At 44.1% G+C, this 21,668-nt stretch overlaps 2 protein-coding genes and 1 long non-coding RNA gene across 8 annotated transcripts in view; 1 reads left to right on the top strand and 2 right to left on the bottom strand.

Annotated features, from left to right (window-relative positions):
* Positions 1-16,079, bottom strand: part of GTF3C3 (general transcription factor IIIC subunit 3) — a 30,081-nt gene extending 14,002 nt beyond the window's left edge. Inside the window, exons 1-12 of one of the 2 annotated variants that reach the window (XM_048870314.2) lie at positions 15,569-16,071; positions 11,028-11,130; positions 9,533-9,723; positions 8,322-8,445; positions 7,563-7,754; positions 6,852-7,017; positions 5,882-6,029; positions 4,686-4,758; positions 3,581-3,673; positions 2,245-2,348; positions 1,525-1,696; positions 680-882 (exon numbers count right to left, since the gene is read on the bottom strand). In XM_048870314.2, the coding sequence (XP_048726271.2) occupies positions 680-882; positions 1,525-1,696; positions 2,245-2,348; positions 3,581-3,673; positions 4,686-4,758; positions 5,882-6,029; positions 6,852-7,017; positions 7,563-7,754; positions 8,322-8,445; positions 9,533-9,723; positions 11,028-11,130; positions 15,569-15,670 (1,671 nt within the window). In that variant the 5' untranslated portion in view covers positions 15,671-16,071. Of the gene's footprint in view, positions 1-679; positions 883-1,524; positions 1,697-2,244; positions 2,349-3,580; positions 3,674-4,685; positions 4,759-5,881; positions 6,030-6,851; positions 7,018-7,562; positions 7,755-8,321; positions 8,446-9,532; positions 9,724-11,027; positions 11,131-15,568 lie in introns of both variants that reach the window. The other variant, XM_075118039.1, reaches the window with a different exon arrangement.
* LOC142068569 (uncharacterized) overlaps positions 15,528-21,668 on the top strand; it is a 30,928-nt gene continuing 24,787 nt past the window's right edge. For 2 of the 3 annotated variants that reach the window (XR_012664433.1, XR_012664434.1), the window contains exon 1: positions 15,528-15,637. This is a non-coding gene — a long non-coding RNA (uncharacterized LOC142068569). Of the gene's footprint in view, positions 15,638-15,763; positions 15,833-21,668 lie in introns of those variants that run through there. The other variant, XR_012664435.1, reaches the window with a different exon arrangement.
* PGAP1 (post-GPI attachment to proteins inositol deacylase 1) overlaps positions 20,656-21,668 on the bottom strand; it is a 78,636-nt gene continuing 77,623 nt past the window's right edge. For all 3 annotated transcript variants that reach the window (XM_048870311.1, XM_048870310.1, XM_048870312.1), the window contains one exon: positions 20,656-20,972. The gene's annotated coding sequence lies outside the window, so the exon portion shown is untranslated. The remainder of the gene's footprint in view (positions 20,973-21,668) is intronic.

Raw genomic sequence — 21,668 nt, forward strand, 5'->3', positions numbered from 1 at the left:
AAAAAGAAAACAACAATATTTAGAAAACTGTATTAAAATCTTAATGACAGCACGGGAAAATCAAAACTTCCCTCAGATAATAGTTGTTTTGTTTCATCACTTAAATTTAGAAGAAAATCTATATAGCTCTTATTTGATGGAGGAGCTATTGGAAATGGGATACAGAACCTATCAACTATGTCACACTTACAATCAGATCAGTAGTAGACAAAAGTTAACATCTGATTCTGCTGGACAGCTGATGTGAAGTGACTGGTCTTTAGTCCAGTTCCTATTGGACAGGTGGTCATACAGCACACAAAAATCAGAGTCAGAATTTAGATACTGGGAGTTGGGATTAATAGACATGTAGAGTGAGATACCCTCTTGACCCTAGCAGTGGTCCCTCTGGAGCACAGTAGAGAATGTTTCACCACAACCCCCCATTGTGACCTGTGCTGTAGATAGAGAGACCACAGTCTCCAGTATTGCCAAGCTGGCATCTTTTACCAGCGTTAAAATTACAATGTTTCTTTACAGAGTATACAAAATCACTACAAATGCCATGGAGGAAATTTACCAAAGAAATGCATTTAGCAATACATTCTTGCCATAACAGAATTATGTACACCAAAACTGTGGACAAAAGAGTCAAGACACAGAAGAAGAAAAAAATCACATTATATAACATTTCACCTACCTGCTGGGCAGCATTAGCATCTTGTGCCAAAGTATCTGGATCATACATTGGTTCCAGAGCCTCCAAAGCTTTCTCAGGCCGGCCCAGCTGCTGCTGAAGTGTAGAAAGTGAAATTCTTGCATCCAAATGCAACGGGGCAAGATCAACAACTTTCGCATAGCTCTCTGCAGCACGCTCCATATATCCCAAGGCTTTTAGACACTCTAGAAATAAATACCAACAAATACAATACACTTATATGACAGAAGTGAGACTGTGCTTATTTTCATACAAACTAGACTAGTTCTGTATCACACACAGGCTTTTGTTGTGCTCTACAAATGAACTACACTGAGCACATATTACTAAAATAGTAACACACAATATAGTATCTTGTGCCTGAGGAATAACAGTGTCATTTAATCTGCAGAATCTTAAGAGAAAAAACACAAAACCATGTTTCAGCAATCACCACAAAACAGAAAGTTGAACAATGGTCTTCATTGCTAAGACTAAATATTTATGTTGAAATTGTTTCAATCAATCTGAACATTTTTGGATACACTTGAAGAGGACCGCCATAAAAGAAAACCTTCCACCACAAGGATAAATGTGATACACTCTAATCGTAACTACAGCATGGTAGACACTTACGACAATTTATCATATGAACTCTCTATCCGATGTTCAGACATTCTTAGCTAATGGCCTAAGAGGTCAACAGGAGATGATGGTGGTCAGTGCAAAAGCACCTATCAGTTTCAGGCCTTTACAGCACTAATGTCACCAGAATGTTATTAGCATCATATGGAAATGAGTTTCTACTCTTCAGTCAGAAGTGTTAACAACATTGCAATACTGCTTACCTGCATGCCGGAGCCAAACTACTGCCAAGTTATATCTTTCAGAACAAACTAAGGCACTCAAGAGTGGTAGTGCTGAATTGTATTCTCCAACATCCAAAAACGCCTCTGCAACATCCAGGTACAAGTCCCCCATATCCTCTGGATTTTGCTCCACTAGAGTAGTCAAAAGAGGCTTTTCCCCCCAAAAAATAAAAAACAAGTAAAAATGAAATACTAAGTCAAGCCACACACATACACAATTACTGTACTAACCCACTTTATATTGGAGAGGGCAATGGAATATTTACATTTTCTATTCAACATCTGAAACAATATGCATAAGTGGTCCATCCTGAAACTTGAACCCTTCATTTTTATGTGATTTCAAAGGGAAAAAATGAGATTAGAATTTCAGGATAGGTTCCTAAAAGAACAATCTTATTTTGGCTGTGATAGAGAAAAGGAAAACTTCACATCCAAACACCCTTGTAAAGATCTCCATCAGGATGGTGTGTGAGAAGGCTTGAGTCTATACTATAATTATGATTTTTAAAATCCATCCTACAAGCCTCCTGTAGTGCTGTTGTGATGACCTTCCTAGCTTTGTGGTCATTTTTAGAAAATGAACAGTAAAAAACACAGTGGCAAATGGAAGTCCTTGCTCATGAGAAAGTGAAAACGACGCATTACATGATTAACCAAAATTACCCCATATTTATCTATGTATTAGTTTTTACTTACACTGAGTGGCTCCAGAATGTTCAGGTGAACCAGGCACACCATTAGTTTTACTGTGATGTCAATTGGAACTCCATCAGGTATAGAGCAGCTAACTTTATCTTCAGCTACAAAAGACAACACTTAGTTCTGAAACCACAGCTTTTAACAATGACACCACATCCTCAACACCTTTCTATTATATCCTCTTGCCTGTTACACTTCTCCGGTCCTGATTCAGCTCCTCAAAAGTCAATGGAAATCTTTCTATTGATTCAATGAGTGTTAGATCAGGCCCTAACTGATTCATTTCTTTCTTGCTTACCCTGATGTTTGAACCAACTTCCTACTCCCTGTGACCTAAGCATCTGATCCTGCAAAGTGCCATCAATTTTTACTGACTTCAGCAGTAGTTGAAGGTGCTCTGAACCTTGCAGGATATACTCAGCACCACAGAGTCCTTAGTGCCCTCCCTCTCCTCCTTCAAACTCTCTTCATTCACAAAGCCTTCCTATACTGACCTACTTAGTGTCCCCAGCTCCTTTACTATTACATGAACTGTAGTCCCGCATATGCTACTTTTTCACATTAGACCATAAGCCCTATAAGAACAGGGACTGACTCTTTCTGCATTTTGTAACACACATAGCACATACCTACAGAACTCTCCTTATTGCAGGCTTTGTAGGTATAATTTAGAGAGAATGGCAAGTATGCTGTTCATGTCAAAGAGGTTACTCTTGTTAACTAACTACTAAATCGTATAGAAATCCCACACTGAAAGTTCATTAATTTGGGTTTATGGTTGCTCAAATGTACTTCCTGTAAACGCAATCAATCACTAAATGTCAAGGAACTCACCAAATCTGAACCAACCTAAGATGCCTCACCATCAGTCAACATGAACCCCAAACACATTCACAGACTCCTCAGGTTTACAATCAACTCCATTTCACTTCTAATACACAACCACTAACAATACACACTTCCAGGACCTATAAGTAACAGTTGTGAGGATTAGTCAATGTTTACATTTCTTTGAACAAATAAAGCACTATATACATGCCAAGTATAATCATTATCATTATTCAGTTGCTGATAAATGTTTTAAAAGCATGATAAAACAGCAGTTTCAAAGTGGATAATTTCTGGAAACTGGGTGTTTTTAAAATCTGAAGGTGGACTGGGTAGGAGGCAGTAATTTTCAACCAAGGAAGAAAGGCAGATCAAGAATCTTTTCTAGACTAAATCCAACATCCCTGCTGTCAGAAACCTTCACTGTTGCCCAGACTTTCAAAAGCTGAATACTGACCATGATCAGGTTACACCTTTACACTAGATTCAGAATTAAATTGCTTACAAACAGCGCTGGCCTCAGCTGGAAAATCTTGGTAGTCGATCACTGCCACTTGACTCTCCTGAATTTCCACAACAGCCACTACATCTTTCATGTCTGACAGGAAACAAAAATCAGATTAAACTCTTTAGCAGTTTTCAGTGAATCCAAAACTATTTAATTTGGTGTCTACATTTGATTAGTAGCTTTTTGTTAATTACTGAAAAGTAGTTACAAGCCTCTTTGTAAAAGATGGCACAGTGATAAGGGCTTTAAAAAGTTGAGAAAGGAAAAAGGGAAAGTAAGCTTCTAGTGGATTGTATAGGTTTGTCCTAATAACTATGTGATTTGGCATGACATAATAAACTGCATTTATTTTTTGATTCGTAATAGTTTTGCTCCTCATTTATGTTTTGTAGTGAGAAGATTTTTCAGGAGTTTTGCCTGAAAAAGGAACGCAGGACTAGGTCTTATATTTGCACTGGGTTTGGACTTCACTGCTAAACCAACTGGTCAGCCACAGATAAATACTACTGGCCTGAGCTAGTTTTTTTATTTATTTAAAAAAAAAAATAATTTTTCAGCTTGATAAACCACTTAAAAGCACAGCAGACAAACATTTTCAGAACCAAGCAATGGCTTTCATGTGGAAGCAAATTTATGATCCCAAACTAGTATTTATATATCTGCATAAACCAAAATTGAATTTGTAATTGCACAGGTAGGGTTTAAAAAGAATATAATTAGTTTTATCTCATTTAGTATAAAGACAGATATTTGAGTCAAGATGCTATTAAATTAGTGTTTTTCAAAAGCTATTTATCTAAGAAAAGTAAATCATCTGATCTGAAAACCTCAGTGGGAGTTTTAGCAATTTAACTAGCCACCTATTATATTATAACCTAGACAGCAGCCCATGGGTTTAATGAGTCACCACATCAAAGTGGCCAACTGGCTTTCATGAGCAAAATTAATTTACTATAAAAAGTTTAATAGACCATGTGTCACCTACAACAATGAAGAACTTTTCAAGAAAAATCTAGAAGTATTGAATAGCTCAAAAGAACATGCACTACAAGGGAGATACTGGTATACATGGCATCGTACTAGCTGCTTGTTTGCCAGTTACCTTTATTCTCCTCAGAAGGGCCTTGTTCAGTCACTTTCTTTGAAACTACAATTCCTGAAAAATCCGTAATAACCTAAAAATGGAAGAGCAATTCATGTCCTGTTAGAAACAATAAAATCAACATAAAATAACTGTTCTAGGTAAACAGCTTCACAACATGGTCATTGCTGGAGTAACCCATGCAAAAAAGAGTTAATATAGGGTTTTTCAATTTTTTTTCCCCCCAGAGTCTGGACCATATGTTAATAGACCATAAGTTAATGTCTTGATTTAAAATATTTAGACTTCCATAGAGAAGTAGTGAGCAGGAAGGTGATTTCACCTCTGCATATGGCATAGGTGAGACTGATACTGGTATAATGTATACAATTCTGGTTTCCACATTTTAAAAAGAATCTTGAAAAACCAGAGAAGTTGAAGAAAAGAGCCAAAAAAATGACTGAAGGGCTGGAGAAAATGCCTTACCAGTCAGAGACAGAGAAGCGCTCAAACTGTTTAGCTTACCAAAAGAAGAGATGCCTTGATTACAGTGTTTAAATACTTTCATGGGAAAAAAATTACAGCTACTAACAAGCTCTTTCATCAAGTGGGGAAAGGCATAACAAGAACCAATGGCATGAAGCTGAAGCCTAACATATTCAAATTAGAAATAAATTTTTAACAGTGAGTGATTAACCATTTGAAAAAATATTGAGGGGAGTGGTGTTCTTCAAGTTGTGAGGTCTTCAGATTGAAACTGGGTGTCTTTGACTAAAGCATAACTTATTGGGCTCAACAAAAGAACAACTGGGTGTAATGGCCTGTAATGTATTATAGGTCATAAAGATGATCTAATGTTCCCTTCTTGCCCTAAACTATGAATGATCTGTGCTGATGTGTCACAGACACACAGATCGTGACTGTTTGGCTTCATCAGGTTACCCAGATCAATACATCTAAGGAGAAGAAAATCACATTTTTAAAATCTTCCCCAAGAAACAACATACAAATCTTCTGTTGCCTCTTACCGATTAAATCAAACTTGATTTCAATGCTAATTTACTGACAGACTGGAGTAATGAATATTAAAGTATTAGACTTGCTGAACTATCACAAAACTGGAAAAACTATATTGCTCAAAATCTTAAAGATAAAATCTGCCCTTCTAAAGGGCACAGAACGGTTAAACCTGACACAAAAGCATTTCATTGTCATACCGCCATAGCTTTGTCATACTGTTTGTTGGAGATATACAGTTCAGCTGCTATATTAATATCTTCCATGGAGATGAGGCTCTGATGTTTAGTAAAGGCTTCCTCCATTATCTCAATAGCAGAGGTGACATCATTGGCTTCATAGTAACTCCTATAAAAATATGGGTATGAGATATTAGTGATAATTTTCAATGCTACGCATATTATGAAAATTAGTCAACTAAGATTCACCCAAAAAATTGTATGGATTTTTAACACGTTCCCGTGTCCCTTTTATTTGTCTTCTCCTCCTTATGAGGATTTTTATTAGAGCAAGTTAGGATTTTTTTAAGTAAAAAAGAACAGATTTTTCAACCTTGTGATAATTTTTTACCATTTGACTAACTGAATTTTATCATTAGTTTTTCTCTTACATGTTAACTTTTTAAAAACCCAATAAATCGCTTTCTCTTGCCTTCTCTCTCTCTCCCCCACCCCTTCCCCCGTGTCCCGTAACCAAGTTAGCAGGCTTTATTGTATTAAGGTACTCTCAGCTGAAACTCTAATATTGTTACAACACTAATTTGCATACATATACCACCTCCCGTCCACGGATCTCAAAGGGCTTTAAATTATTAAAGAATTAGCCTCGCTGGGCCTCTGTGAGATGAAATAAGTTATTCTCAGCCTGTTTTGCAGATGAGAAAACTGAGGCACACAAAGCAGTAACTGACTTGCTGAATAAATCAAACAGTTGATTTCAGCACTAATTATTGGATATGTAATACTGTTCAGAAACTGCTTCAGTTCCTGATTTCAGGCATGGCTCCTGAACTAACTAGGTTCTGCAGAAAGAGCATTATTTTAAAGGCTGTAGAAGTCACAAGAAGAAATTCCCAATGATTTTTCTAAAGGGCAAAGGGAATAAGCTTAAATTAATCAGATTTCTTTCAATCTTGGAAAATCAAGTCATGCTATTGGCAAAAGAACTTACTTCGCCATGTCCCTGGCCAACTGCATAAAGCGTTCTCCATCAAAAGGGGACAGAAGATTTAAGATACGTCTATAGCCATCCATTGCCATTTTATGGTCTCCCATCTGCTCATACAAGCTTGATCTCTCCCACAGATAACGGACATTGGTAGGGTCATACTTCAGAGCTACGACAATAACCACAAGTAGTCAGTACTGTACATAGCTTAGACAAATGCAAGTCTGGGCTCACTATGCGTGCTTGACTATCCACCTGAATCATACATGATAAAACCCGTGACAAGTGTCAGTATCATCTTAGAAGATAAGAAAAATAGTACAGAAAACAATATTTGCAGCCTGAGGAAAGATCTCCTAGAATACTCCAAATCCAATAGACTTCTCTAGTATGTACATTAGCTACTAATGTAATGCTTTCAAATATATAAATTTATGATGTTTATCTTCTCCCAAACACAGCAAAAGGGGTTGCTCAATCATCCATAGACTTTTAATATTCCCACACACTTTTAATAAGAAGGAAAAACTCTCAGACCTTGTAGAATGAGACATGCCTATACACAAAGATCAAATCAGTTTTAAACAATGTTACCACAGTCTCAGCGAACAGAAAACGGAACGGGATAGCTAAAGCAAATCAAATGATTATCATTACATTATCAAATAAAATTACCACAAGTACAAAGGAATAGTAAAATAGTCATTACATTACCTTTTGAATAGCAAAATATGGCCTGTTTAATATTGTCCTGCTCTAGTGACATTTCTGCCAGTCTAACCCACTCCTCAGTGTCACTAGGGTTTAAATGAGCTGCAATCAACTCAAATTGCAATGATTTCTCCATATCACCTTGGTCTTCATAGATCATGGCAAGAGTAGAAAATGGCTCATAAGCAAGAGGAGCTATTAAAGACAAAAATACTCATTAACCAACCTGAAATAAAATAATTTAGGATTCTGCAAATAATGCACAGTAGAAGTATATGAAATATTCAATTAATTTGTTGAAACAAAGAAACTTTCAGACAATCTCCAAGTTCATCTTATGTGTAATTAAACAAATTGACTAAATCTTACACAGTATTTTATCCATACAGCAAACTATTTCTACAACCCATTTAGACCCCAATTCTGCAAAGTCAATGGCACTTAAGTACTTAAAGCTAAGCAAGGGCATAAGTCTTTGCAGGATCAGGGTCTTAATTTCTTTTACAAACAACAAAACAACAACAACAACAGAGAGAGAGAGAATGCTTAAAGATGAGCTAAGAGTATTCCTAATACCAAATTAATGATTTGACCATTTACAAATAGATCAGTTCCTTATGCTGCAGTATTTGATATTAAATGAAGCAACACAGTTAATTTTTACAGTTTCCTTGATGAATACTATAAATTCCAGATTAATATACCAGCCATCAAAAGGAATAAGATTTAAGTCTCACACACTCCCATGAAATATTGAAGTACCTTGTCTTATGATTTCCATGCACATCAGTATAGCTTCCTCATGTTCCCCTCGAGCAAACCTAATGTTGGCTTCTCCCATGAGTCCTCTCAGGGCTCGAGGAAGTTTACTGCGAGGCCTTTTCTCCTAAATTGAAAGATTATAACAGAAACAAATATAAATATACCATAATAGGTTTGGCAAGCTGATCAGCTGACCAGTCAAACAATATCAAATTGACTGCTTATTATTTCACCAGGGTCAAACATTGTCAAATACTCTAGCAAGAATGCCCTGATATAGGCGGTGGCCTACCTTTTAGATTACATCATGGTGTCACTCTCTCTTTTATTATTACCACATTTCATTGTGTTTTGCATTTTCCGGAGTTAAAATAAGTCAGTTAAGTAACTTGGTTGTAATTAGGCATAAGCATCTAAGGGTAAGCCCACTTAAGATTCTAAAGCCTTACTCTTTTTTTGTAACTATTCTAATAAATTAGTGCTCTAAAATATTTGACCATTTTTGGCTTTACTTGACAATATTTGACTGGTCAATTGTCCAATTATTTTTGGACTGCTCAAATGCCAGCCCTATTCTATTATGCCCAAATTCAAGAGGAATCAATCACATCTGTAATTTTTGTTAAACAAATATAAACTATTTAAAATTTGTTTCAGTAGCACTGAACTACAACTAATAAAACTGTCAGAACTAATTTTGGTAGCTTGCCGTGTAATCCCACATCCATTTATAAAAGTTTAAAATCTAATTATAGAAAAACTAAAAATTACTCCCCTATTCTTTAACCAAGTGCCCTTATATGAGCAGCCCCAAGCCGGGATAAAAGAGGAGGACTCTTCAGCTGAAATTGTGACTTAGGTGAAATCTTACTGCAACAAAAACAGTTCAGTTAAACCAAAACCTGAGGATGGTAAGTGCACATGGAGCTCAAAACCCAAGCATGACAGATCTCAATGACAGCCAAAGGAAGCTTATATAAAGCGCAGTCAACAAACTGACTCAGGGACCAGCAGGAATCTTTTAAAATATACAGACATGTAAACAAATCAAACAGTTAAAAGGGATCAGGAGACATCATGTATAACATTTTTAGTTAAGTTTTCAAATATTAGCATCATGTCTCTAAAATGATGCTACAGACAACATTTATTCACTGTGCTTCAGTGGTATCATGCAGACTACATGAAAATTTTAAAATGCAAATACTTGCTTTCATCATTTTTTTGGTCTCTCGATTAAGCACCATCTCCAATACAAAAACATCTCCTGCTGTGGGTTGCTCAGGGGTTTCTTCATCTTCCTCCTCCTCTTCCTCTTCTTCCTCCTCCTCATCTTCATTTTCCCCAAGCATGGAAGCGAAGACCCGATGGACGGATTTACTGACCCCATCTGTCGTTTCTCCTGGTTGAAGAGAATCAGAACAGATTTATAACACATCCTGATGAATCAGTGTGTGTTGGTGTTTAAGGCAGGTCTAAAATACTGCTGGTCGTGCAGATGGAATTGCAATTGTTGTTGCTGATACCCCCATAATTCTCCCAATTCCTCCCCATGATTGACTGAGCCTGCCTCTTGGAGATACAGGGCACCCACCGGTGCAATGGCAAGCCTGGATATGATGGAGAACAACCATTTCATACTTACATTCTCTAATTGTGCAAACTGTAAACTGTTTTTAAAAGTCACTGTGATAAATGAAAGGGGTGGGGGGAGCTACATTTTATGGACACCCAGCCAGCCAGTTAGCTGTAAAATCCCTGTTAATAGCTGTTCTCTACTTGCTTTACCTGTAAAGGGTTAAAAAGTCTGACTGCATGCATAGGTAAAGGGAAGTGAGTGGGCACCTGGCCAAAAGGGCCAATGGGAAGGCGAGAACTTTTTAAAATTGAAACAAGACTTCCCTTTTGGCTGTCTGTTGTTCTCAGGAGAGAGGGGACAGAGCAAAACAGGGCTGAAGCTATGCTGTAAAAAGCTGTGAACCAGGTATGGAAATCACAGATCATACCTAAAACTACTCAATTTGAAACGCCAGATATGTAAGTAGATCAGAAAATGTCTAGAAAGATACGATTAGGTTTACCTCTTTTTTTCTTATGGGTTTGTGGACTCCTCTGTGCTAACCCCAGATGCTTTTGTTTTGCTTGTAACCTTTAAGCTGGATCTCAAGAAAACCATTCTTGATACTTATTATATTTGCTTTTTTTAAATCTAGCAATAGCCTAAGTTCCAGATGTATTTTCTTTCTTTTTGTTTTTAATAAAATTTACTCTTTTTAAGAACAAGATTGCGTTTTTTTGTGTCCTAACAGGTTTGTGCACATGTTTAATTAGCTGGTGGAAACAGCTGATTTCCTTTGTTTTCTTTCTCAGCTCTTCCCCAGAGGGGGGCATGAAAGGGCTTGAGAGTACCCCACACGGAGGAATTCCCAAGTGCGCCTTCCTGAGTAAAAAGGGAGTTTTGCATTTGGGTAGTGGCAGCATCTACCCATCCAAGGTCAGAGAGAAGCTGTAACCTTGGGAGTTTAATACAAGCCTGGAGTGGCCAGTAGTAATTTTTAGAATCCTTGCGGGCCCCGACCTTCTGCACTAAAAGTGCCAGAGTGGGGAATCAGCCTTGACAGTTACCTATCAAAGAACACATGGTTTCAGCAACAAAATACTGTGATTTTTACATTTCTACAGTTAAGCCACCATACTGACACGTACCTTCTGTTTCATTGCAACTCTGGGATTTACCAGATCCTTTTCCAGATGTAGATGGAGCATCTGGGTCATACGTATTTTCCTCAGTAGGTACACTTTCTCCATCCTACAGACATCAAAATTAGCTACAAGGTTTGCAGTACAACTACTAATTTAATTTTACTGTTCCACCTGTATTTATAATTACTGGCATTTAGACTATGGGTTTCTGGCTTTTTGCATTGCTGATGGAACAGATGCTATATTATTCCATTAAAACAGGCACCAACATTGATTATAAGAAACTTCTGTTCGCACCAGTGTAAAGTGAACTCAATATTCTGACTGTTCACTGTTGTCCTACATTAGTTTTGACTGAAGTCTCTTGAAGAATACTGCTTGTATCGAAGTACACTGGAATAAGATTATACGGTTCCCAACATCTCACAAAAAAATGAGGTGTGACTATCCAAGTGAACAAAATTGTAAACAAACATCATGAATGCTTTTAAAAGCTTGCCTCCTTTGTCTAAAATTAAATGCAATGCTGAAACCCCTACATAGTTAGATGTTACAATTAATAGTTTCTTGAAACAATCTGTTATACCTGTGAGAAATTTGGATTAAAATGCTCTCCTAACCAGTAAGGCCTCCTCTGGGGGAACAAAGTATTTTTGTGTGGAACAGCAATTTCAGTGGCCCACAGCAATGGCTCTCCTATTTACTGTAGTTGGGATATAGTGGAAAATACACAAATAAATGAAGAAATGAAAAGAGCACTTCAATAATGTTTGAAGGCGTTGCTTCTTGTATCATGAAAATACATAAAGAAATAGAAAAGATCAGATGTTCCAAATTTCCAACATAATCTAAGTTTCTTTTCATTAACTAAACAAAAATTGCCTATAAAGTAAGAGGGACAGTTTTTAGTCTACAAAAATAGCATGTTTATAAAATAAAACAACTCCTGCTAGCAAATCTAGAAACACCTTAAAAGCTACAGCCATGAATAATGAATCAAAACAAAACCTTTGTATGCGTACAAAATTATATTTATCCCATTATGGGAATGAAAAATGCTTGGCCTTCATGTCCCCGAGGGAACCTGGAGTATAATTCTCATTTTCTCCAATTTTAACCCCCTCCCGACTTTGCAGTGTGGGAACCAGCATTCTTGCCAGGGAGACCAAGATTCTCTTCAGAGCCAGACGCCTACCCACTCTGCAAAAGGAACTGCCCTTCCTTATGGTGTTGGGCTCCACTCACCAAGAATTTCCCTTGTCTTTCCAGAAACATGGCAATGTACAAGAGTCATATCTTACCAGTATCAAATAACAGTAATTTCTCACATGTATCTCATTATCATAAATTAAGTTGAAAGTGAACAAAATATTTCATGGATTAACAATGTCCACACTTATGCTGGCACATAGAGCACAGGCACTACATGCATAGCTACATGCCACGGCAGAAGTCAGGCTACGCCCACACTTGTCACTACAGCACATATCTACACACCAACGTGAAAGGCTCTGACAGCAGGGAGGTACAGTAATGGGGAAAGGCGCTGGCATTGGGGGAAGGCTCCAACAGTTTCCCACTGACAGCGCCTTTCTCCACAGCTGGGAACTGTCAGTCTGGCATGGAAACGCTCTGGCAGCAGGGACACAACACTGCCAAAAACAGCAGTGTAGATGTGATAGGCACTGCTTGAGCATGTAGTAATGTGTGTAAGCTAAACACCCAGGGGACTTAGGAACATAAGGCACTCTATTCGCCTAAGCTGTTTCACTGTCTACATTGCTTTTTATACCCTGCTGGGCATCCCCTATCTGTGCCCTATCTGCTGCTGGGAGTGCAGCGGACTCTCCCCTGCCTCATCCCCCCAGGCCATTGCCCTGCACCCTCCCCGGCCATCCCCCCCGCCCCTCAGGCCATTGCCCTGCACCCTCCCCGGCCATCCCCCCCGCCCCTCAGGCCATTGCCCTGCACCCTCCCCGGCCATCCCCCCCGCCCCTCAGGCCATTGCCCTGCACCCTCCCCGGCCATCCCCCCCCCCCCCCTCAGGCCATTGTCCTGCACCCTCCCCGGCCAGGCCATTGCCCTGCACCCTCCCCGGCCATCCCCCCCCCTCCCCTCAGGCCATTGCCCTGCACCCTCCCCGGCCATCCCCTCAGGTCATTGCCCTGCACCCTCCCCGGCCACCCCCCCCTCCCCTCAGGCCATTGCCCTGCACCCTCCCCGGCCATCCCCCCCTCCCCTCAGGCCATTGCCCTGCACCCTCCCCGGCCATCCCCTCAGGTCATTGCCCTGCACCCTCCCCGGCCACCCCCCCCTCCCCTCAGGCCATTGCCCTGCACCCTCCCCGGCCATCCCCCCCCTCCCCTCAGGCCATTGCCCTGCACCCTCCCCGGCCATCCCCTCAGGCCATTGCCCTGCACCCTCCCCGGCCATCCCCTCAGGCCATTGCCCTGCACCCTCCCCGGCCATCCCCTCAGGCCATTGCCCTGCACCCTCCCCGCCCCTCCCCTCAGGCCATTGCCCTGCACCCTCCCCGGCCATCCCCGCCCCTCCCCTCAGGCCATTGCCCTGCACCCTCCCCGGCCATCCCCTCAGGCCATTGCCCTGCACCCTCCCCGGCCATCCCCTCAGGCCATTGCCCTGCACCCTCCCCGGCCATCCCCTCAGGCCATTGCCCTGCACCCTCCCCGGCCATCCCCTCAGGCCATTGCCCTGCACCCTCCCCGGCCATCCCCTCAGGCCATTGCCCTGCACCCTCCCCGGCCATCCCCTCAGGCCATTGCCCTGCACCCTCCCCGGCCATCCCCTCAGGCCATTGCCCTGCACCCTCCCCGGCCATCCCCTCAGGCCATTGCCCTGCACCCTCCCCGGCCATCCCCTCAGGCCATTGCCCTGCACCCTCCCCGGCCATCCCCCCCCTCCCTCAGGCTATTGCCCTGCACCCTCCCCGGCCATCCCCCCCCCTCCCCTCAGGCCATTGCCCTGCACCCTCCCCGGCCATCCCCCCTCCTCCCCTCAGGCCATTGCCCTGCACCCTCCCCGGCCATCCCCTCAGGCCATTGCCCTGCACCCTCCCCGGCCATCCCCTCAGGCCATTGCCCTGCACCCTCCCCGGCCATCCCCCCCCCCCTCCCTCAGGCCATTGCCCTGCACCCTCCCCGGCCATCCCCCCCCCTCCCTCAGGCCATTGCCCTGCACCCTCTCCGGCCATCCCCCCCCCTCCCTCAGGCCATTGCCCTGCACCCTCCCCGGCCATCCCCCCCCCTCCCTCAGGCCATTGCCCTGCACCCTCCCCGGCCATCCCCCCCCCTCCCTCAGGCCATTGCCCTGCACCCTCCCCGGCCATCCCCCCCCCCCTCCCTCAGGCCATTGCCCTGCACCCTCTCCGGCCATCCCCCCCCCTCCCTCAGGCCATTGCCCTGCACCCTCCCCGGCCATCCCCTCAGGCCATTGCCCTGCACCCTCCCCGGCCATCCCCCCCCCCTCCCCTCAGGCCATTGCCCTGCACCCTCCCCGGCCATCCCCCCCCCTCCCTCAGGCCATTGCCCTGCACCCTCCCCGGCCATCCCCCCCCCTCCCCTCAGGCCATTGCCCTGCACCCTCCCCGGCCATCCCCCCCCCTCCCTCAGGCCATTGCCCTGCACCCTCCCCGGCCATCCCCCCCCTCCCCTCAGGCCATTGCCCTGCACCCTCCCCGGCCATCCCCCCCCTCCCTCAGGCCATTGCCCTGCACCCTCCCCGGCCATCCCCCCCCCTCCCTCAGGCCATTGCCCTGCACCCTCCCCGGCCAGGCCATTGCCCTGCACCCTCCCCGGCCAGGCCATTGCCCTCCCCTCAGGCCATTGCCCTGCACCCTCCCCGGCCATCCCCCCCCCCTCCCTCAGGCCATTGTCCTGCACCCTCCCCGGCCATCCCCCCCGCCCCTCAGGCCATTGCCCTGCACCCTCCCCGGCCACCCCCCCCTCTCCCTCAGGCCATTGCCCTGCACCCTCCCCGGCCATCCCCCCCCCTCCCTCAGGCCATTGTCCTGCACCCTCCCCGGCCATCCCCCCCGCCCCTCAGGCCATTGCCCTGCACCCTCCCCGGCCACCCCCCCCTCTCCCTCAGGCCATTGCCCTGCACCCTCCCCGGCCATCCCCCCCCCTCCCTCAGGCCATTGTCCTGCACCCTCCCCGGCCATCCCCCCCCCCCCTCAGGCCATTGCCCTGCACCCTCCCCGGCCATCCCCCCCCCTCCCTCAGGCCATTGCCCTGCACCCTCCCCGGCCAGGCCATTGCCCTGCACCCTCCCCGGCCATCCCCCCCCCTCCCCTCAGGCCATTGCCCTGCACCCTCCCCGGCCATCCCCCCTTCATCCCCCCACCCCGCTGCCCTGCACCCTGAACTCCCCTCGTTCCCGCAGTGTGCACACGCGCCGGGCCGGGCCACGGTGCAGCGTGGGCGGAGCCTCCTGGCGAAGGGGCACCGGGGCCTGGCGGGGGCGGCACTAACGGGCCAAGGAACGGCCGCCACCCGCCGCCTGAGGGGAGCGGCCGGGTCCCTCACCTTCCTCTCGCGGCTCTTGCGCTCCTCTCGGCGCCTCTCGAACTCCTCGAAGGAGATTTTCCCCTCCAGGTAATCGATCAGCTCGGGGCTGAAGCCCGACATCGCGCGCCCTGCCGCGAACCCAGGGAAGGGGCGGCGGGGGGCGGGGAGGATTGTTTCGCGCACGGACTCGGCGTCCCGTGTTAATCGGGTCCGACCGCAGCTCGCTTCCGCCGCGCAAGAGTTCCCGGGTAGCGCCCGCCGGCGGAGCCGTGAGCATGCGCGGTAAGGATGCGAAGCCGCTGGCCTCCCCTTGGCACAGAGGGAGGGAGCCGGAGGCCGCGGGGCGATGGTAGAAGGGGGTCGGGTGGGGCCCCGGAGCGCCCCGGCTGACGTTCCGCACTCAGCAGCAGCCGCAGCCGCCTCAGGGCGGCGCTGAGCCCGTGGGCCCGGCCTGAGGAAGAGCTCGGTGTAAGCGGGAGAGCGTGTCCGCCCCCGCTGCGACTGGCGCCGACGCTGCGGGCGTTCGGCGCAGCTGGGCGGGTTTCAGACTGGGGCTGTGCGGGAGGGCCGGTGAGGAGAGGGACTGCTCTCCATCGCCTCCCACCTGAGCTGAAAATAAGCGTTTCCTGTGCTCAGTTCAGCCAACATCTTTCCCAAACACCAACATTACCCCGCCCCTCCAGCGTTTTCGGAGTAAACCCGTATTTCCAGCCCAGTGCGCTGTATGGGCCCCATCCAAAGTCTAATAAAATCCATGGAAGTCTTTCCTTTAACTTCAGTGATCTTTGCATCAAGGAGGTACTTATTGATAGCTGAAAGGGTATCTCCTGTTCCTTGCACTGTTTTAAGTGGTTGAAAGATCATGTTAGAGAGAGGTTACTGAATCCTGACCAGATAAAGGAAGTGAAGGACTATGAAAAGAACATAAAATACAGCAACAGGTGCATCAGAAGGGCACAGATAGATCAAATAAATGGATGCAGCTATCCAGGAAGAACAGAAGTCTAACTCCCTAATTTATGAAGATACTATTGGATGTAAACATTTATGGAAATCTATATGGGGAAAGCACCCTAGATTTGGTCAGGATTAAGTCAGATTCAACTCTTGGGCAGCACAGTTCAAAGTGAGTATGAATCATAGAATTATAGGACTGAAAGAGACCTTGAGAGGTCATCTGGTCGTCCAGTCCCCTGCACCCATGGCGGGACTAAGTATTATGAAATGCTACCAAGTTAGAATAGGAGCAGTTTACACCCACATTGCTCTCACTTTGTACTAGTGAAAATGAAAGGCAGTGTTGGATGGGCCCTTAAATTTTTTTCAGCCAGCTGACATGGAAATATAAAAAAGTTAGATGTATATTTAATAACTCAAGTTTTACTGATTACATAGATTCCTTGGAGGAAAGATATCTGTAGTTAATTTTCTTTTCATCAAGTGGAAACACAATAGCAGAACTCTTAAAAATTGAGAAACCATTTCTGTGACCCATTTGGAGTAGGGCAGTGATTATGTTTCTAGAGCAATTATTGTATTATCAGGCAAAGATGAAATCACTTACAGATATGTATTCTAGCTTCTGAGTTTGTATTAATTTACATCGAGTTCTATAGGCATTTCTAAATATCCTACTCCGTCTCCTGTTCCTTTTTTTAAAAAAAAGTCTCCATTTGGTGGACTAGATGGGACCAGACTACTTACCTGAGTTAGTTTATAAAATAAAATCCCTTCAACTACTAACAGCTAAAGGAGTTTCATTTAGATGATAGATGTCTGTGTTTTGAAGCCAGTGGCCTGCCTTCTTGTCCTGGTTCTACAAGTGTCCACAGCCTCAGAAACAACTCTGACATCATAATCAAAAAGGCTGACAAAGGAGGTGCTGTTGTCATCATGAATAGGTCGGAATATGAACAAGAGGCTGCTCGGCAGCTCTCCAACACGAGTTTCTACAAGCCATTACCCTATGATCCCACTGAGAGTTACCAAAAGCAACTACAGCATTTGCTCAAGAAACTTCCTGAAAAAGCACAAGATCAAATCCGCACAGACACACCCCTGGAACCCCGACCTGTGATATTCTATCTACTACCCAAGATCCATAAACCTGGAAATCCTGGGCGCCCCATCATCTCAGGCATTGGCACCCTGACAGCAGGATTGTCTGGCTATGTAGACTCCCTCCTCAGGCCCTACGCTACCAGCACTCCCAGCTACCTTCGAGACACCACTGACTTCCTGAGGAAACTTCAATCCATCGGTGATCTTCCTGATAACACCATCCTGGCTACTATGGATGTAGAAGCCCTCTACACCAACATTCCACACAAAGATGGACTACAAGCCGTCAAGAACACTATCCCCGATAATGTCACGGCTAACCTGGTGGCTGAACTTTGTGACTTTGTCCTTACCCATAACTATTTCACATTTGGGGACAATGTATACCTTCAGATCAGCGGCACTGCTATGGGTACCCGCATGGCCCCACAGTATGCCAACATTTTTATGGCTGATTTAGAACAACGCTTCCTCAGCTCTCGTCCCCTAAAGCCCCTACTCTACTTGCGCTATATTGATGACATCTTCATCATCTGGACCCATGGAAAAGAAGCCCTTGAGGAATTCCACCATGATTTCAACAATTTCCATCCCACCACCAACCTCAGCCTGGTCCAGTCCACACAAGAGATCCACTTTCTGGACACTACAGTGCTAATAAACAATGGCCACATAAACACCACCCTATACAGGAAACCTACTGACCGCTATTCCTACCTGCATGCCTCCAGCTTTCACCCTGACCACACCACACGATCCATCGTCTACAGCCAAGCTCTGCGATACAACCGCATTTGCTCCAACCCCTCAGACAGAGACAAACACCTACAAGATCTCTGTCAAGCTTTCTTACAACTACAATACCCACCTGCAGAAGTAAAGAAACAGATTGATAGAGCCAGAAGAGTTCCCAGAAGTTACCTACTACAGGACAGGCCTAACAAAGAAAATAACAGAACGCCACTAGCGGTCACCTTCAGCCCCCAACTAAAACCCCTCCAATGCATTATTAAGGATCTACAACCTATCCTAAAGGATGACCCAACACTCTCACAAGTCTTGGGAGACAGGCCAGTCCTTGCCTACAGACAGCCCCGCAACCTGAAGCAAATACTCACCAACAACCACATACCACACAACAGAACCACTAACCCAGGAACTTATCCTTGCAACAAAGCCCGTTGCCAATTGTGCCCACATATCTATTCAGGGGACACCATCACAGGGCCTAATAACATCAGCCACACTATCAGAGGCTCGTTCACCTGCACATCCACCAATGTGATATATGCCATCATGTGCCAGCAATGCCCCTCTGCCATGTACATTGGTCAAACTGGACAGTCTCTACGTAAAAGAATAAATGGACACAAATCAGATGTCAAGAATTATAACATTCATAAACCAGTCGGAGAACACTTCAATCTCTCTGGTCACGCAATCACAGACATGAAGGTCGCTATCTTAAAACAAAAAAACTTCAAATCCAGACTCCAGCGAGAAACTGCTGAATTGGAATTCATTTGCAAATTGGATACTATTAATTTAGGCTTAAATAGAGACTGGGAGTGGCTAAGTCATTATGCAAGGTAGCCTGTTTCCTCTTGTTTTTTCCTACCCCCCCCCCAGATGTTCTGGTTTAACTTGGATTTAAACTTGGAGAGTGGTCAGTTTAGATGAGCTATTACCAGCAGGAGAGTGAGTTTGTGTGTGTATGGGGGTGGGGGGGATGTGAGAAAACCTGGATCTATGCAGGAAATAGCCCGACTTGATTATGTAAAGAGTTGTCACTTTGGATGGGCTAGCACCAGCAGGAGAGTGAATTTGTGTGGGGGGGTGGAGGGTGAGAAAACCTGGATTTGTGCTGGAAATGGCCCACCTGTTGATCACTTTAGATAAGCTATTACCAGCAGGACAGTGGGGTGGGAGGAGGTATTGTTTCATATTCTCTGTGTGTATATAAAGTCTGCTGCAGTTTCCACGGTATACATCTGATGAAGTGAGCTGTAGCTCACGAAAGCTCATGCTCAAATAAATTGGTTAGTCTCTAAGGTGCCACAAGTACTCCTTTTCTTTTTGCGAATACAGACTAACACGGCTGTTCCTCTGAAACCAGGTAGAGCTAGTGACCGTGTCAATACTGAAACAGCAATGGAGCTATTACCTCCATATTTCATACCCATTATTAAACAAGGGGTTAGGCCCTGATTCTGCAAAGACTCATCCATGTGCTCAAGTTGGGTGAAATCCTGATCCTATTGAAGTCAAGGGGACTTTTGCCATTTACTTTAATTGGGCCAGGATTTCATCCTTTAACTTCAGTCAATAGGACTACTCACATGTGGAGTATTAAGCACATGTGTAAAAGTCTTCTCAGGATCAATGCCATACCTTCCAAATGAGAAGTAACTGTGGTAATCTGAATGCAGGATTTCCTGATGCCATTTTAGAATATGGTACTGGAAATCTGTAATGGTTCAGCTACATAAGGAATGATCAGAGTAGAAATAGTAAGATGGGCTCTTATAAATAATTTATTAATTACTAAATTGTGGGAGTCATCGGGATTCTTTACTATGAGATTCCTATCAAAACATAAAAGCCAAAACATTTAAGTACTCTGATGGCTATTGTGTTTCTGAACGAGACCTTGAATATGACATTAATAATGTATGTCTTAGGACATCATAGGGCTTTTCTTTTTTCCACATTTATGGAGGCTCTTTTTGTATTATCTTCTGCCTTTTTCAGTAGGATGATCTTGGGATATCTCTCAGATGTATACATCTGATGAGTCTATCTTTCTTTCATGACTATTTAAAAAGATTATTATTTGTATTGAGGTAGCACCGAGGAGCCCCAGTCAGGAACAAGGGCCCCTTTGCGGTAGGTGCTGTACAAACAGAACAAAGAGATGGGTTTCTGTAATGACTGAAGTGTTTTTTTTTTTAAATTCCACACATCTCCAAACCAAATACAAAGCACTATAATGAAGACTCAATAAATTCCATTCAAGAAAACAGTTATCTAAAACCTAGATGTAATAAATTTAAAAGGTAACATTTATTTACATTCCTTGACAAAGACAATTAGGAATAGTCGGACAAACTACATCAGATTGAACTTTTCATTCATTTACATTTCAACAAGTAAAATCTTGTCAAACCAATCTTCACAACCATACATACCTCACCACCTGAAAAGTGAGCAAATATGGCAATTACAGCCAGATGTCAGATTTGTGTATGTAAAGACTCAGATGCTGAAGAAAATGTTAAATTGTCAGATAAGTTAGAAACCCCAAAGCAGTAACATTTTGCCGTGTATGCTTCCAATTCACATGAAGTCCAAAAGCAACCACCTGAAAGGAAAAATAAATAATAAAATAAGGATAGTAAGTAGGAGCATTTAAAAGCACATGGGGTCTGATCCAAAGCCAAAGGACCCTAACTGAAACACTCCCACTGACTTAGATGGGCTCATAAATCCCAAATTATTAGCGTGAGCATTGTTAAACAGTAAATTATTGTCTTTTCCTACTGGGAGTAATCTCTGTAAGCGTCAGGGTGAGGAACAGATTTCTCAAGGCCATGGAATGGCAGTGGAGCTACTGTGGCTGCTTGTTCCGGCCTCTCACCTTTCATAGGATCAGCCACTGGCTGCATACGTACATATACACAATTTCTTGCCCATCTCCCTGCATGATTATGGCACAGAGACCTTTGTGGAGTACAGCTCTGTGGTGCTTGAGGACTGGATTTCAAATCCTGCCCCACCTAAAGTGGAAATGTACAGTTCTGCTGTGTTTAGCACATCATGTGGCTGCAAGACTGATAGGGTAGAGAGATTAGGAAGTTGAAATAATTAACTGAACACAAACCATGGTTAGAATTTAAATATTTTTTTAAAATGCCCAGTCTTTCAGCCCCTAAATCTTCATCAAGTTAACAACAGAATTCCCAGATATTTTGGGGGCCCAGAAACTGATCTTCTGTGATGCAATATTTAGACAACACAGTAAATCAAAGGTAGGGGACCACAACTAATTCTGTGTTTC

The sequence above is a fragment of the Caretta caretta genome, chromosome 11 (genome assembly GCF_965140235.1).
Source record: "Caretta caretta isolate rCarCar2 chromosome 11, rCarCar1.hap1, whole genome shotgun sequence".
Lineage (NCBI taxonomy): Eukaryota > Metazoa > Chordata > Testudines > Cheloniidae > Caretta > Caretta caretta.